Source organism: Lepidochelys olivacea (assembly GCF_965140295.1).
Source record: "Lepidochelys olivacea isolate rLepOli2 genome assembly, chromosome: 28".
In the NCBI taxonomy this organism is placed as follows: domain Eukaryota; kingdom Metazoa; phylum Chordata; order Testudines; family Cheloniidae; genus Lepidochelys; species Lepidochelys olivacea.
Window position 1 is genome coordinate 1,801,861 of NC_140438.1, and position 16,204 is coordinate 1,818,064.

At 52.4% G+C, this 16,204-nt stretch overlaps 1 protein-coding gene across 4 annotated transcripts in view; it reads right to left on the bottom strand.

Moving 5' to 3' along the window:
- The window catches only part of DLG4 (discs large MAGUK scaffold protein 4), a 90,398-nt gene that overhangs the window by 43,155 nt on the left and 31,039 nt on the right, over positions 1-16,204 (bottom strand). Inside the window, exon 1 of one of the 4 annotated variants that reach the window (XM_084616271.1) lies at positions 1,918-2,027. The exons of 2 other annotated variants lie outside the window; for them this stretch is intronic. In XM_084616271.1, coding sequence (XP_084472397.1) covers positions 1,918-1,932 — 15 coding nt within the window. In that variant the 5' untranslated portion in view covers positions 1,933-2,027. Of the gene's footprint in view, positions 1-1,917; positions 2,028-16,204 lie in introns of those variants that run through there. One more of the 4 variants, XM_084616269.1, reaches the window with a different exon arrangement.

Below are 16,204 nucleotides of genomic sequence, written 5' to 3' on the forward strand. Positions count from 1 at the left end.
CCAGGGACACCATCCCTGCCCAGCCTGGCTAGTAGCCATCGATGGACCCATCCTCCAAGAACTTCTCTAGTTCTTTTTTGACCCCTGTTCTAGCCCTGGCCTTCACAACATCCTCTGGCGAGGAGTTCCCCAGGTTGACTGTGTGTTGCGTGAAGAAATACTTCCTTTTGTGTGTTTCATTCCAGCCACGAGGCTGCAAGTGAGAGGCATTTTCTCTCCTCGCTGGCCGTTTCCCTCCCCCTCCTGTGCGGGTTTGTCTTGTTTTGGCCTCACAGGAAATGGGATCGGACTTTAGCTCCAGCCCGGCTCAATCTTCTGCGTGTTCCCCCCAAAAGGACAGTTATTACTATCTTTAATCCCGGCTAAAAGACGGTCAGACAAGAGATTTTTTCCGGCTAAAGGGGCAGGGAACACGGGATGTTGGCAAAATTAAAGCCTTACTTAATACTCGACCTTGCCAGTGTTTCAACTGGTTTCCCAGCTTGTGAATAGAGGGGGTTTATCCGGGCGTTTGCTGGGGGGACAACGCAGGCCGGGGTTTTTGGACCCCTAAAGTTTCTCTCCGGCTGTTTAGTGGGGGGACAGTTTTGGTGTCACCTTAACCCCTTTGGGACCATCTGAATCAACGCCACCGATTCCCAGCGGATGGGGCCGGGCGCTACACAGACCCCCAGTGTGCAACAGGATAACGACACAAAGGGCTGGAGGGGAAACTGAGGCAGGGAGTCAGGGCAGAACCGAGAATTGGATTTCAAGGTCCTGATGCCCCTCCCAGAGCTGGGGAGAGAACCCAGGAGTCCTGGCTTCCAGCCCCTCCTGCTCTAACCCACCTGACCCCACTCCCCTCCCATAATACACATTAACCCCAAGAACTGCCCCCCCTTCACACTCCATCTTTGACCTGCTGCCAGGACAGACGGAGAAGAGGGGAACCCCTAGGAGAAGGGAATGATGGGAAGGGGGCTGCAGGTCGGGAGTGAGGGGCAACGGCAGAGTTGGGGAGCCCGGGGCAGGGATAGCAAGGTCTCTCCCCCGCCCCCCACATTGGCCTGCCCCATGTGGTTCCCACCCAGCTTCCCTGGTCTCAGCGGATTAATTCCCTTAATCCCCGACGCGCAGGCCTCCAGGACAGGCTAAGGACACAGAAGCCAAGACTGAACATGGCTTGGAAACTGCCCTGCCCCCTAACCCAGCCCCACAGAGCCCCCGAACCCAGCCCCACAGAGCCTTCCAGCCTCCAGAGGCCCCTAACCCAGCCCCCACAGCCCCTACCCCCTAACCCAGATCCCATAAGCCCTCTGCTCCAGCCCCACAGAGCCCCCCAGCCCAGCAGCCCCCAACTCAGCCCTCCAGAGCCCTCCAACCTGGCGGGGAAGGGGGGGGAAGCTGGGGGTCAAATTCAATTTCCAGCCAGTATCCAGCATCTGACCCCAGTGACTTTCCTAAGAAACCGCCGCTCGGCCGGTACCCGTGTCCCAGCCGGACCGGTACCAGAAGCAGGCCCAAGCCGTCCCAGCCCCGGGCCCAGTCAGGCTCGGCTCCGTGTGCCCTGAGCCGACGCAGCGCCAGACCCCCAGACGGCAGGGTCACCCCAGAACCCGAACCCACCCGGATCAGAACCGGGGCCCTCAGCACATCCCCCCCGCGCCCCCCAGGGACCCAACTCCACCCCCCGCCTCGTTCCCCTCCAGGCTCACACTCCCCTCCCCCCAAGTCCCCTGTCTTCCAGCCCCCCCCACTCAAACCTGCACCCCCCCCAGATTCCAATTCACCCCCCTCTGCTCCGCTCCCCCCTCCCAGCCCAGCCCGGTCCCCTTCCCTTACGATCCACTGCCCACCCCCCCTCGCTGGGTCTCAGCCCCCCGACCCATCAGACTCCCCACCTTAGTCCCCCCCCCCAGACCCCCCCCGCGGTACCTTGCACCCAAACATCAGGGACAGGGTCCGGTTGCTGCAAATGACTTTGCATTGGCACACGACGGGGGGGAAGCACCCCAGCTTCCTGAAGGGGGGGGACACGGCGTTCAGCCCCATGGCTCCCCCCCGGCTCCGCGGCGCCCCCTACCGGCCCCTCCCCCCCACGCCGGGGCGGGGCGGGCCCCCCCGCCCGCCCGCCTCCCTCCCTGCGCCGGGCGCGGAGCCTCTGGTCGGTTCGGTGTCCTTCGAGTGATCTTCGCCCCCCCGCTCCCCCCCGCGGCCGGTCCTCCCCCCACAGCCCTCCCCTTCGGCCCTCCCCCTCCCCTCACTTCCTCCCCTTCCCTCCCTCCCCTTCAGCCCTCCCTGCTTCCCCCTCCCTCCCCTCACTTCTTCCCCCCCAGCCCTCCCCTTCATCCCTCCCCCCGTCACCCTCCCCCGCTTCTCCCTCCCTTCCTCCCCCCCAGCCCTCCCCTTCATCCCTCCCCCTCCCTCCCTGCTTCCCCCTCCCCTCCCTTCATCCCTCCCCCTCCCTCCCCTTCATCCCTACCCCCCCAGCCCTCCTCTTCAGCCCTGCCCCCTTCCTCCTTCCGTCCCTCCCCCGCTCTGCCTTAATCTCTCTCCATCCCTCCGTCTCCCCCCACATCCCTCCCCCTTCCTCCTTCCCTCCATCCCCCTCCCCTTCTCCTTCCCCCCAGCCCACCCCTTCCTCCCTCCCCCTCCCCCCCCGCGGAGCCCCCCGCCCCGCTCCCTGCCCCACAGCGCCCCCTAGCGCCGCCCTGGGGCCAATGAATATCATGGTATTTCGAGACCTCAACCACCAGACTGGGTTTAGTAAATACACAGAGACAGAAGGAGGCATCCTGAAAGACGTCTAGGAGCTGTACGTCATGGACAATAGACAGAGAGTGTGGGTCTGGGGATGGACAGATAGATAGATAGATAGAGGGGGCATAGGGGGATAGATGGATGGATGGGGACAGATAGACAGAGGGGGTAGATGGGGATGGATCGATAGAGAGGGAGGGAGGGAGGGGGTGGATGGGGATAGATGGAGGGGGTGGATGGGGATGGATCGATAGGGAGGGAGGGAGGGGGTGGGTGGGGATAGATAGAGGGGGTGGATGGGGATGGATCGATAGGGAGGGAGGGGGTGGGTGGGGATAGATAGAGGGGGTGGATGGGGATGGATCGATAGAGAGGGAGGGAGGGAGGGAGGGGGTGGGTGGGGATAGATCGATAGGGAGGGAGGGAGGGGGTGGGTGGGGATAGATAGAGGGGGTGGATGGGGATGGATCGATAGGGAGGGAGGGAGGGAGGGAGGGGGTGGGTGGGGATAGATCGATAGGGAGGGAGGGAGGGGGTGGGTGGGGATAGATAGAGGGGGTGGATGGGGATGGATCGAGAGGGAGGGAGGGAGGGGGTGGGTGGGGATAGATAGAGGGGGTGGATGGGGATGGATCGAGAGGGAGGGAGGGAGGGAGGGAGGGGGTGGGTGGGGATAGATAGAGGGGGTGGATGGGGATGGATCGAGAGGGAGGGAGGGAGGGAGGGGGTGGGTGGGGATAGATAGAGGGGGTGGATGGGGATGGATCGAGAGGGAGGGAGGGAGGGGGTGGGTGGGGATAGATAGAGGGGGTGGATGGGGATGGATCGATAGGGAGGGAGGGAGGGAGGGGGTGGGTGGGGATAGATAGAGGGGGTGGATGGGGATGGATCGATAGGGAGGGAGGGAGGGAGGGGGTGGGTGGGGATGGATCGAGAGGGAGGGAGGGAGGGGGTGGGTGGGGATAGATAGAGGGGGTGGGTGGGGATAGATAGAGGGGGTGGATGGGGATGGATCGATAGGGAGGGAGGGAGGGAGGGGGTGGGTGGGGATAGATAGAGGGGGTGGGTGGGGATGGATCGAGAGGGAGGGAGGGAGGGGGTGGGTGGGGATAGATAGAGGGGGTGGATGGGGATGGATCGATAGGGAGGGAGGGAGGGAGGGAGGGGGTGGGTGGGGATGGATCGAGAGGGAGGGAGGGAGGGAGGGAGGGGGTGGGTGGGGATGGATCGAGAGGGAGGGAGGGAGGGAGGGGGGTGCACAGGGATAGATAAATGGTGTGTAGTGTGGAGTCACCTGGGGGAAATGCCACCCAGCCGGAGCCCGCACCCCGAACCCCAGGTTGGAACCCCCTCCCACACCCAAATTCCTCCCTCAGCCTGCACCCCCTCCCGCACCCCCTCCCACACCCAAATTCCTCCCTCAGCCTGCACCCCCTCCCGCACCCCCTCCCACACCCAAATTCCTCCCTCAGCCTGCACCCCCTCCCGCACCCCCTCCCACACCCAAATTCCTCCCTCAGCCTGCACCCCCTCCCGCACCCCCTCCCACACCCAAATTCCTCCCTCAGCCTGCACCCCCTCCCGCACCCCCTCCCACACCCAAATTCCTCCCTCAGCCTGCACCCCCTCCCGCACCCCCTCCCACACCCAAATTCCTCCCTCAGCCTGCACCCCCTCCCGCACCCCCTCCCACACCCAAATTCCTCCCTCAGCCTGCACCCCCTCCCGCACCCCCTCCCACACCCAAATTCCTCCCTCAGCCTGCACCCCCTCCCGCACCCCCTCCCACACCCAAATTCCTCCCTCAGCCTGCACCCCCTCCCGCACCCCCTCCCACACCCAAATTCCTCCCTCAGCCTGCACCCCCTCCCGCACCCCCTCCCACACCCAAATTCCTCCCTCAGCCTGCACCCCCTCCCGCACCCCCTCCCACACCCAAATTCCTCCCTCAGCCTGCACCCCCTCCCGCACCCCCTCCCACACCCAAATTCCTCCCTCAGCCTGCACCCCCTCCCGCACCCCCTCCCACACCCAAATTCCTCCCTCAGCCTGCACCCCCTCCCGCACCCCCTCCCACACCCAAATTCCTCCCTCAGCCTGCACCCCCTCCCGCACCCCCTCCCACACCCAAATTCCTCCCTCAGCCTGCACCCCCTCCCGCACCCCCTCCCACACCCAAATTCCTCCCTCAGCCTGCACCCCCTCCCGCACCCCCTCCCACACCCAAATTCCTCCCTCAGCCTGCACCCCCTCCTGCACCCCCTCCCACACCCAAATTCCTCCCTCAGCCTGCACCCCCTCCTGCACCCCAACCTCCTGCCCCAGCCCAGTGAGAGTGAGCGGTGGAGGGAAGGGGGATGGACTAAGTGGTGGGCGGGGCCTCAAGGAAGGAGTGGGCGGGGCCCCAAGGAAGGGGCGGGGCAAGGGCCTCGGTTTTGTGGCATCAGGAAACTGGCAGCCACCCCCCACGCTGACCCCACAGCACCCCACCGTCACATACCCAGGCAGCATCACACGCGCTCCCCGGCGGCCGCCGTCCGCCGCACGCTCACCCCGCCGAAGAATCGAGCCCACGGTGAGGGTCACCCACCTGTCTCTCTCTCTCTTTCAGCCCCCCAATATCTCCTGCAGCCAGATACACACTCACACACGTACACACTCCTTGCCGCACAATCCTACTGACACAATGGGCCCCCCCACACGCACACTCAGGTCCAGTAGTGCGCATCACAATCCCTCACAGACACACACACCCTGACACACTCCCAGGTGCACGCACATTGACACAATGCCTTCCATGTGTGCGCACACCCTGAGACAACCCCAGCTACGCACACACACGCACAATCCCAGCTACACACACACACGCACAATCCCAGCTACACACAGTGACACACTCCCAGGTGCACAAACGCACACACACACAACCTCAGCTACACACACCCTGACACAATCCCAGGTGCACACACACACACCCTGACACAATCCCAGCTACACACAGTGACACACTCCCAGGTGCACAAACGCACACACACACAACCTCAGCTACACACACCCTGACACAACCTCAGCTACACACACACACACACAACCTCAGCTACGCACACCCTGACACAATCCCAGCTCCACACACACACACACACACACACACAACCTCAGCTACACACCTGACACAATCCCAGGCGCGCACACACCCCCTGACACAATCCCAGCTACACACACCCTGACACAATCCCAGGTGCACACACACACACACACACAACCTCAGCTACACACACCCTGACACAATCCCAGCCACACACACACACACAGACACAATCCCAGCTACACACACCCTGACACAATCCCAGGTGCACAAACACACACGCACAACCTCAGCTACACACACCCTGACACAATCCCAGCTACACACACACACACACAACCTCAGCTACACACACACACACACACAACCTCAGCTACACACACCCGGACACAATCCCAGGTGCACACACCCGGACACAATCCCAGGTGCACACACACACACGCACTCCCTGCACCACAATCCCATAAACACTCACACACACATTCACACCAACACTATCCCCCCCACACCAACACAATCCCAGGTATGCGCACACCTCATAACACAATCCCTCCTGCACACACACACACACACAACTCAATATTAGACACCCACCCTGACCCACTCCCACATGCAGAAGGTGCATAGACCCCCCCTTCAGGGCCCACAACACCCACCAGAGGTAGCACCCGCTCGAGTCGTCTCTGGGGGCACCTGTCCCTGTATGACCCCATGTCCCCATGATCTAGAACCAAGAGGTGCTTATCATGGTACTGTACAAAGCCCCAAAGACAGGGGGGTCCCCCTCCCTGGTCTCTCCAGCCACAGGATTAGCACAGGCAACCTATGAATCCATCACCAAAGGAGCCACTCCAACTGACTCAGAGATACCCAAAATCCATTTAAGGGAGGCAAAACTACCCCTTGGGTTAGCACCGCTCACCATCACCCCCTTCCCCCCCTACTTAATTAACTAAACTAATCTAAATTGACTCCACATGGTCGCTTAAAGGGGGCCAGCTAATTAGACCTGTTTTGTTAACTGGCTACATCAATTCATTCATGAAAGGGTTTGTCTACATGGGAAATTAATCCGGATTAATGGAAAGTGGGAAATTAATTCAGATTAACAGGAAAACAGGTATTTAATCCCGAAGAAAGGACATTAGAAATTTACTGTGGATTAATGGAAGATGGGAATTTAATCCAAATTATGAGATGGTGGGAATTGAATCTTGATTAAGAGAAAGTGGGAGATGAATCAGATTAAATGATTGTGGGGATTTAATCCGGATTATCAAATGGTGGGAACTGAGACCTAACTATCAGAGGGTGGGAACTGAATCCATATGAATGGAAAGTGGGAATTGAATCCAGATTAACTGATTGTGGGGATTTAATCCACATTATCAAATGGTGAGAACTGAGACCTAACTATCAGAGGGTGGGAACTGAATCCATATGAATGAAAGGTGGGAATTGACTCCAGATTAACAGAAAGTGGGAGATGAATCCAGATTAACTGATTGTGGGGATTTAATCTGGATTACCAAACGGTGGGAACTGAGACCTAACTATCAGAGGGTGGAAACTGAATCCAACAGAACGGAAGGTGGGAATTGAATCTGAATGTTCAGAATGTGAGAACTGAATCCAGATTAAAGGAAGGTTGCGATTTAATTCTGATTAATTGAAAGTGTGGATTGAATCCAGATCAATAACAGGTGATTTAACCCAGATTGACAGAAAGTGAGAAAATAATATGGATTATCAGAAAGTGTGATTTTAATCTGGATTAAGATCCAGCCATGTGAACAACACTCCCATGAATTTGGATTAGTATAATTCACTTCCAAAGCAGACCAATCCCCAATTTTTACCCCAGATCCCTAAATGGCCCCCTCAAGGATTGAACTCACAACCCTGGGTTTAGCAGGCCAATGCTCAAACCACCGAGCTATCCCTCCCCCCCTTGTCGTAAACCATGGAGGGAAATACAACCTAGATGGAGCTACTAGAAGGTGGGTGCAGAACTGGTTGGAAAACTGTTCCCAGAGAGGAGTTAGCAGCAGTTCACAGTGGTGCTGGAAGAGTATAACAAGTGGGGTCCCGCAGGAATCGGTTCTGGTTCTGTTCAATATCTTCATCAGTGAGTTAGTTAATGGCATAAAGAGGGCACTTATAAAGCGTGCGGACGATACCCAGCTGGGAGGGGTTGCAAGTGCTTTGGAGGACAGGATTAAAATGCAAAATGATCTGGACAAACTGGAGAAATGGTCTGAAGTAAATCGGATGAAATTCAATAAGGACAAATGCAAAATACTCTACTTAGGAAGGAACAATCAGCTGCAGACATACAAACTGGGCAATGACTGCCTAGGAAGGACTACTGCGGAAAGGGATCTGGGGGTCATAGTGGACCACAAGCTAAGTATGAATCAGTGGAGTAACCCTGTTGCAAAAAAAGCGAACGTCATTCTGGGCTGTTTTAGCAGGAGCATCGTAAGCCAGACACAAGAAGTCTCTGCTCCTTGAAGTCTTTAAACCACGATTTGAGGACTTCAATAGCTCAGACATAGGTGAGAGGTTTTTCGCAGGAGTGGTGGGTGAGATTCTGTGGCCTGGTCCCTTCTGACCTAAATATCTATGAAAAAGTAATTTTAAGGCCCGGCTCGACAAAGACAGTTACGCGGAGGAGGGAGCAATTCATTTCGGATTGAAAATGAAACGACTCTAAACTTCTGGTGAATCAAGAAGTTTGGGGGGTGCGGGGGTGGGGGGAGAATCGATTGCGTCCAACGTTTCGCTTCCGAGCCTTTTAAAATTTTTCGCACGGTTTTATGCACTGCAAACGGAAGGATCTTGTAGCGGGGCGGGGGGGAAGTACGCGAAAACCCTGAACATGGCACAAATGGCACGAACCCTTCTGGTCTTTGCAGAGCGTTGGGCAGAAGTTTGGGGTTCGGTGTAGCTGAAGTATACTTTTGCCGATTTTGTAAAATGAATGTAGTTACTGGATTTTTTTTGCAGACTTGTTCATTTATTTATGGTATCTGTACTTTATTTCACACCTGGCAGCTGTTAGTTTGCCGAAGGGTCATTTTATGCGTGCAATGGTTGGCAGATGTATTCATTCATTCTTGCCAGCATTTTAGCTACGTAGCGCTTTTACGTCTGCAGAGATGGTTTCTCTTTAGTTTTGCAGAATCATAGAGTATCAGGGTTGGAAGGGCCCTCGGGAGGTCATCTAGTCCAACCCCCTGCTCAAAGCAGGACCGATCCCCAATTTTTACCCCAGATCCCTAAATGCCCCCTCAAGGATTGAACTCACAACCCTGGGTTTAGTAGGCCAAAGCTCAAACCACTGAGCTATCCCTCCCCCCATGTTTTATTTACGGTCTTATTTCGCTTGGGCAGACATTTATTTCTCCCATTGTATTTTTGCAGCTTTTTTAAAATTTATTTTACTGATTTCATGCTCCTTTCACAGTTTTTTTTGTTGCGTTTTTGTGGGTGTGTGTGCAGAATGCATTTGTTTTAATTTTGCAGGTTCATTTGCTTGTTTCATTGTATTCTTGCAGATTAATTTTTTAGGCATTAGCTCTTGTTTATTTTACTTTTTGCAGATTCTTCATTTCTTTTCTTCATTTTAAGTTTGCATTTATTCTGCAGATTTTTAAAAGAAGGCTTTATTTTGGCAGGGTATTTTTATTATTTTCCCTTTTGCAGATTCTGCCCCCCCAGAATTTGTGTGTACGGTTGGTTTGTTGTCTTTTGGGTGGTTTTTTTCCATCCAAAACAATTCAGCAAAATCTAGGGAGGGACATGATCATTCCCCTCTATTCGGCACTGGTGAGGCCTCATCTGGAGTACGGTGTCCAGTTTGGGGCCCCCACTAGAGAAGGGATGTGGAAAAATTGGAGAGCAACGAAAATGATCTGGGGCACATGACTTATGAGGAGAGGCCGAGGGAACGGGGGTTATTTAGTCTGCGGAAGAGAAGAGGGAGGGGGGATTTGATCGCAGCCTTCAACTACCTGAAGGGGGTTCCAAAGAGGAGGGAGCTCGGCTGGTCTCAGTGGTGGCAGATGACAGAACAAGGAGTAATGGTCTCACGTTGCCATGGGGGGTCTTGGTTGGATATTAGGAAACACTATTTCACCAGAAGGATGGTGAATCACTGGAATGGGTTCCCTAGGGAGGTGGTGGAATGTCCTTCAGATGTTTTTAAGGCCAATGACAAAGCCCTGGCTGGGTTGATTTCATGGGGGTTGGTCCTGCTTTGAGCAGAGGGTTGGATGAGATACCTCCTGAGGTCCCTTCCAACCGTGAGATTCTATGAATTAAGTTTCCAGTCAAAATTCGGTTGAGTTGCAAGGGTCATGGTGGATTTGCCATCACAGGCAGGTTTTAAATCAAGAGTGAATGGTTTCCTAAAAGTTCTGTTTGAGGTATGAATTCATGGACGTTTTCCTGTGCTATCCAGGAGGGCTGCCTTGATCAGAAAAGTCCATGGAATCGATGACTCAATAAATCGATTTGCATTTCCCCCCCATGCAAAAGTTTAATTTCATTTCTTCCCACCTCCATGCAGGTCCCATTTCAACATTTCCAAGGGGATGGAATCTAATATTGCAGAGCGAACAACGGATTCTTTTCCCCCAATGGTTTGTTGGTGCGATTCCTCCTTCGGGCGACTACTGAAGTTTCACTGTGTAGTAACTAGACCCTGCACGTCTCAACCACACGTGAACTCGCTGCTTGCTGGGGGAAACCATCTTATTCTGTCAAAACTCCCCAGGCAGACGCTCCCTCCTGAAATCACAATTTTATGTTGCTAGAATTCCTCCGCTTTGGAAGTGAAGCAAACGAATGGGTTAATCCAGATTAATTTCCTCCATGTAGACAAAATTGTGGTTCTTTGTGGAAATGACCTTTGCCTTCCAATGTCTAATTTGTGGCATTAGAATCGAATTGGTCATAGATTCTTTGCGTCCTAGATTTTAAGGCCAGAGAGATCAATAGAGATAACTGCGTCAAACTCTGGACTGAGGATCTGGGCAAAATCATCTCACCTGTGTTCATAGAATCATAGAATATCAGGGTTGGAAGGGACCTCAGGAGGTCATCTAGTCCAACCCCCTGCTCAAAGCAGGACCAATCCCCAACTAAATCTACACAGGAGGTCAGAGTAACGGACTAATGATCTGTTGTACTCCGGATATCTATGTATCTATGAACATCTGGAGGAAATCCCATTCCTGTAACTTTCCATCCAACTTCTCCAGTGGAATAAAGTAACTGAAGTGGTGGGAAAATGTTTCTTTTTCCCCCCCAAAATTTCTCCCACTTTTGTGCCTTTAATCCCACAGAAAAGTACGGGTTAGAGATCACAGCAAAATGGGGATTTAAATCCACATTTGGGGAACAAAAAACACCCGGACGAAAGTGTTGGCTTTTTTGGAAACCCCCCGCAAAGAAATATGTGGAAAATGTTTTCTGGGTTTTTTCGCTCTGGAAAAAAACTTATTTCTGGTGAAATGGAAAAAATATTTACCTTGGGGAAAATTTTGATAATTCCTCTGCCAGAAGGGAGTCTCAGCTCTTAACACATACACACCAATTGGAAGAGGTCGGTAAATAAATATTATGAACCCACTACTCCCCACGGGTGACTCCCAGCTCCCCCCTGCTCTAACCCACTAGACCCCACTCCCCTCCCAGAGCTGGGGAGAGAACCCAGGCATCCTGGTTCCCAGCCTCCCCTGCTCTAACCCACTACTCCCCTCAGGTCAGAGATTCAAAAGCTGAAAGATGCAAACGCTGAACAATGGAAGGAGGCCCTGTCTTTGCCCTATTTGCTTCGTGAATCTCCATTCTTGCAGACGGGAAAGCAGGATGTCAAAGCAAGTAGGCCAGGAATACTTAGAGAACCCCCGAGCAAACCTGGCATCTAGAACACCCTGAAAATTGACACCGTTGCGTTCGTGATGACCTTCACATTCACAAAAGTTTCCAGAGCAGCATTTAGATGCAACAGAAGCCATCTCTGCCCTATACAACAAGCCCAGAAGCCCTATGAGCTAATCGAATCGAGTTCAGAAGCCCAACCCCATAAGCTAATGGTTACTTCGAGATCAGGTAGACTCATGGAAGATCAGGGTTGGCAGGGACCTCAGGAGGTATCTAGTCCAACCCCCTGTTCAAAGCAAGACCAACCCCAACTAAATCATCCCAGCCAGGGCTTTGTCAAGCTGGGCCTTAAAAACCTCTAAGGACGGAGATTCCACCACCTCCCTAGGGAACCATTCCAGGGCTCATTTCTGAAAGTCCCCAAATGGTTTTTGGAATAAGTGGCTCCAACCAGAGTCAAAACTCTGGGTCCACTTGGCAGCTAATGGCCGCTGTCCTGGCAGAAATCTTAGCAATATTAGCAACAAGAGAATGCAATAATAAACAGGCAGGCCCATAAGCGAATAGATTGCAAGAATTTTTAGTGGAACAAAACACGAATACAACCGGGAACGATCAGAAATAGAACGCGCCACCAAGTCTTTTCGATAATCGATAGCATACCTAAGGAGATGGTGGAATCTCCATCCTTAGAGGTTTTTAAGGCCCGGCTTGATGAAGCCCTGGCTGGGATGTTTTAGTTGGGGTTGGTCCTGCTTTGAGCAGGGGGTTGGACTAGATGACCTCCTGAGGTCCCTTCCAAGCTCGATGATTCTGTGATATCAATGCTCAGAGATTGCAAGAGTATTAATTGACGAGGAATCGGCTGTGAGGATAAACTGACTACAATAACCATAACATGCAGCAGAAGGCACCGATAATGACGAAAGCTAATCAGTTCAGTGAAAAATGAACGCAACCTTATCAATGATAAGTGGCGGAATGCGATCATGAATAGGACTGCTATGTAATAAAAACAGAATGCAATAAATGATCACCAATATTATGCAAAAAGAAAAGGAGGACTTGTGGCACCTTAGAGACTAACCAATTTATTAGAGCATAAGCTTTCGTGAGCTACAGCTCACTTCCTCAGATGCATATCGTGGAAACTGCAGCAGGCTTTATATATACACAGAGAATATGAAACAATACCTATTCCCACCCCACTGTCCTGCTGGTAATAGCTTATCTAAAGTGATTTCCAGCACAAATCCAGGTTTTCTCACCCTCCACCCCCCCACACAAATTCACTCTCCTGCTGGTGATAGCCCATCCAAAGTGACAACTCTTTACACAATGTGCATGACAATCAAGCTGGGCTATTTCCTGCATAAATCCAGGTTCTCACATCCCCCCCACCCCCATACACACACAAACTCACTCTCCTGCTGGTAATAGCTCATCCAAACTGACCACTCTTCAAGTTAAAATCCAAGTTAAACCAGAACATCTGGGGGGGGGGGGGTAGGAAAAAACAAGAGGAAACAGGCTACCTTGCATAATGACTTAGCCACTCCAAGTCTCTATTTAAGCCTAAATTAATAGTATCCAATTTGCAAATGAATTCCAATTCAGCAGTTTCTCGCTGGAGTCTGGATTTGAAGTTTTTTTGTTTTAAGATAGCGACCTTCATGTCTGTGATCGCGTGACCAGAGAGATTGAAGTGTTCTCCGACTGGTTTATGAATGTTACAATTCTTGACATCTGATTTGTGTCCATTTATTCTTTTACGTAGAGACTGTCCAGTTTGACCAATGTACATGGCAGAGGGGCATTGCTGGCACATGATGGCATATATCACATTGGTGGATGTGCAGGTGAACGAGCCTCTGATAGTGTGGCTGATGTGATTAGGCCCTGTGATGGTGTCCCCTGAATAGATATGTGGGCACAGTTGGCAACGGGCTTTGTTGCAAGGATAAGTTCCTGGGTTAGTGGTTCTGTTGTGTGGTATGTGGTTGTTGGTGAGTATTTGCTTCAGGTTGCGGGGCTGTCTGTAGGCAAGGACTGGCCTGTCTCCCAAGATTTGTGAGAGTGTTGGGTCATCCTTTAGGATAGGTTGTAGATCCTTAATAATGCGTTGGAGGGGTTTTAGTTGGGGGCTGAAGGTGACGGCTAGTGGCGTTCTGTTATTTTCTTTGTTAGGCCTGTCCTGTAGTAGGTAACTTCTGGGAACTCTTCTGGCTCTATCAATCTGTTTCTTTACTTCTGCAGGTGGGTATTGTAGTTGTAAGAAAGCTTGACAGAGATCTTGTAGGTGTTTGTCTCTGTCTGAGGGGTTGGAGCAAATGCGGTTGTATCGCAGAGCTTGGCTGTAGACGATGGATCGTGTGGTGTGGTCAGGGTGAAAGCTGGAGGCATGCAGGTAGGAATAGCGGTCAGTAGGTTTCCGGTATAGGGTGGTGTTTATGTGACCATTGTTTATTAGCACTGTAGTGTCCAGGAAGTGGATCTCTTGTGTGGACTGGACCAGGCTGAGGTTGGTGGTGGGATGGAAATTGTTGAAATCATGGTGGAATTCCTCAAGGGCTTCTTTTCCATGGGTCCAGATGATGAAGATGTCATCAATATAGCGCAAGTAGAGTAGGGGCTTTAGGGGACGAGAGCTGAGGAAGCGTTGTTCTAAATCAGCCATAAAAATGTTGGCATACTGTGGGGCCATGCGGGTACCCATAACAGTGCCGCTGATCTGAAGGTATACATTGTCCCCAAATGTGAAGTAGTTATGGGTAAGGACAAAGTCACAAAGTTCAGCCACCAGGTTAGCCGTGACATTATCGGGGATAGTGTTCTTGACGGCTTGTAGTCCATCTTTGTGTGGAATGTTGGTGTAGAGGGCTTCTACATCCATAGTGGCCAGGATGGTGTTATCAGGAAGATCACCGATGGATTGTAGTTTCCTCAGGAAGTCAGTGGTGTCTCGAAGGTAGCTGGGAGTGCTGGTAGCGTAGGGCCTGAGGAGGGAGTCTACATAGCCAGACAAGCCAGGATTGTCTGGCTATGTAGACTCCCTCCTCAGGCCCTACGCTACCAGCACTCCCAGCTACCTTCGAGACACCACTGACTTCCTGAGGAAACTACAATCCATCGGTGATCTTCCTGATAACACCATCCTGGCCACTATGGATGTAGAAGCCCTCTACACCAACATTCCACACAAAGATGGACTACAAGCCATCAAGAACACTATCCCCGATAATGTCACGGCTAACCTGGTGGCTGAACTTTGTGACTTTGTCCTTACCCATAACTACTTCACATTTGGGGACAATGTATACCTTCAGATCAGCGGCACTGCTATGGGTACCCGCATGGCCCCACAGTATGCCAACATTTTTATGGCTGATTTAGAACAACGCTTCCTCAGCTCTCGTCCCCTAAAGCCCCTACTCTACTTGCGCTATATTGATGACATCTTCATCATCTGGACCCATGGAAAAGAAGCCCTTGAGGAATTCCACCATGATTTCAACAATTTCCATCCCACCACCAACCTCAGCCTGGTCCAGTCCACACAAGAGATCCACTTCCTGGACACTACAGTGCTAATAAACAATGGTCACATAAACACCACCCTATACCGGAAACCTACTGACCGCTATTCCTACCTGCATGCCTCCAGCTTTCACCCTGACCACACCACACGATCCATCGTCTACAGCCAAGCTCTGCGATACAACCGCATTTGCTCCAACCCCTCAGACAGAGACAAACACCTACAAGATCTCTGTCAAGCTTTCTTACAACTACAATACCCACCTGCAGAAGTAAAGAAACAGATTGATAGAGCCAGAAGAGTTCCCAGAAGTTACCTACTACAGGACAGGCCTAACAAAGAAAATAACAGAACGCCACTAGCCGTCACCTTCAGCCCCCAACTAAAACCCCTCCAACGCATTATTAAGGATCTACAACCTATCCTAAAGGATGACCCAACACTCTCACAAATCTTGGGAGACAGGCCAGTCCTTGCCTACAGACAGCCCCGCAACCTGAAGCAAATACTCACCAACAACCACATACCACACAACAGAACCACTAACCCAGGAACTTATCCTTGCAACAAAGCCCGTTGCCAACTGTGCCCACATATCTATTCAGGGGACACCATCACAGGGCCTAATCACATCAGCCACACTATCAGAGGCTCGTTCACCTGCACATCCACCAATGTGATATATGCCATCATGTGCCAGCAATGCCCCTCTGCCATGTACATTGGTCAAACTGGACAGTCTCTACGTAAAAGAATAAATGGACACAAATCAGATGTCAAGAATTGTAACATTCATAAACCAGTCGGAGAACACTTCAATCTCTCTGGTCACGCGATCACAGACATGAAGGTCGCTATCTTAAAACAAAAAAACTTCAAATCCAGACTCCAGCGAGAAACTGCTGAATTGGAATTCATTTGCAAATTGGATACTATTAATTTAGGCT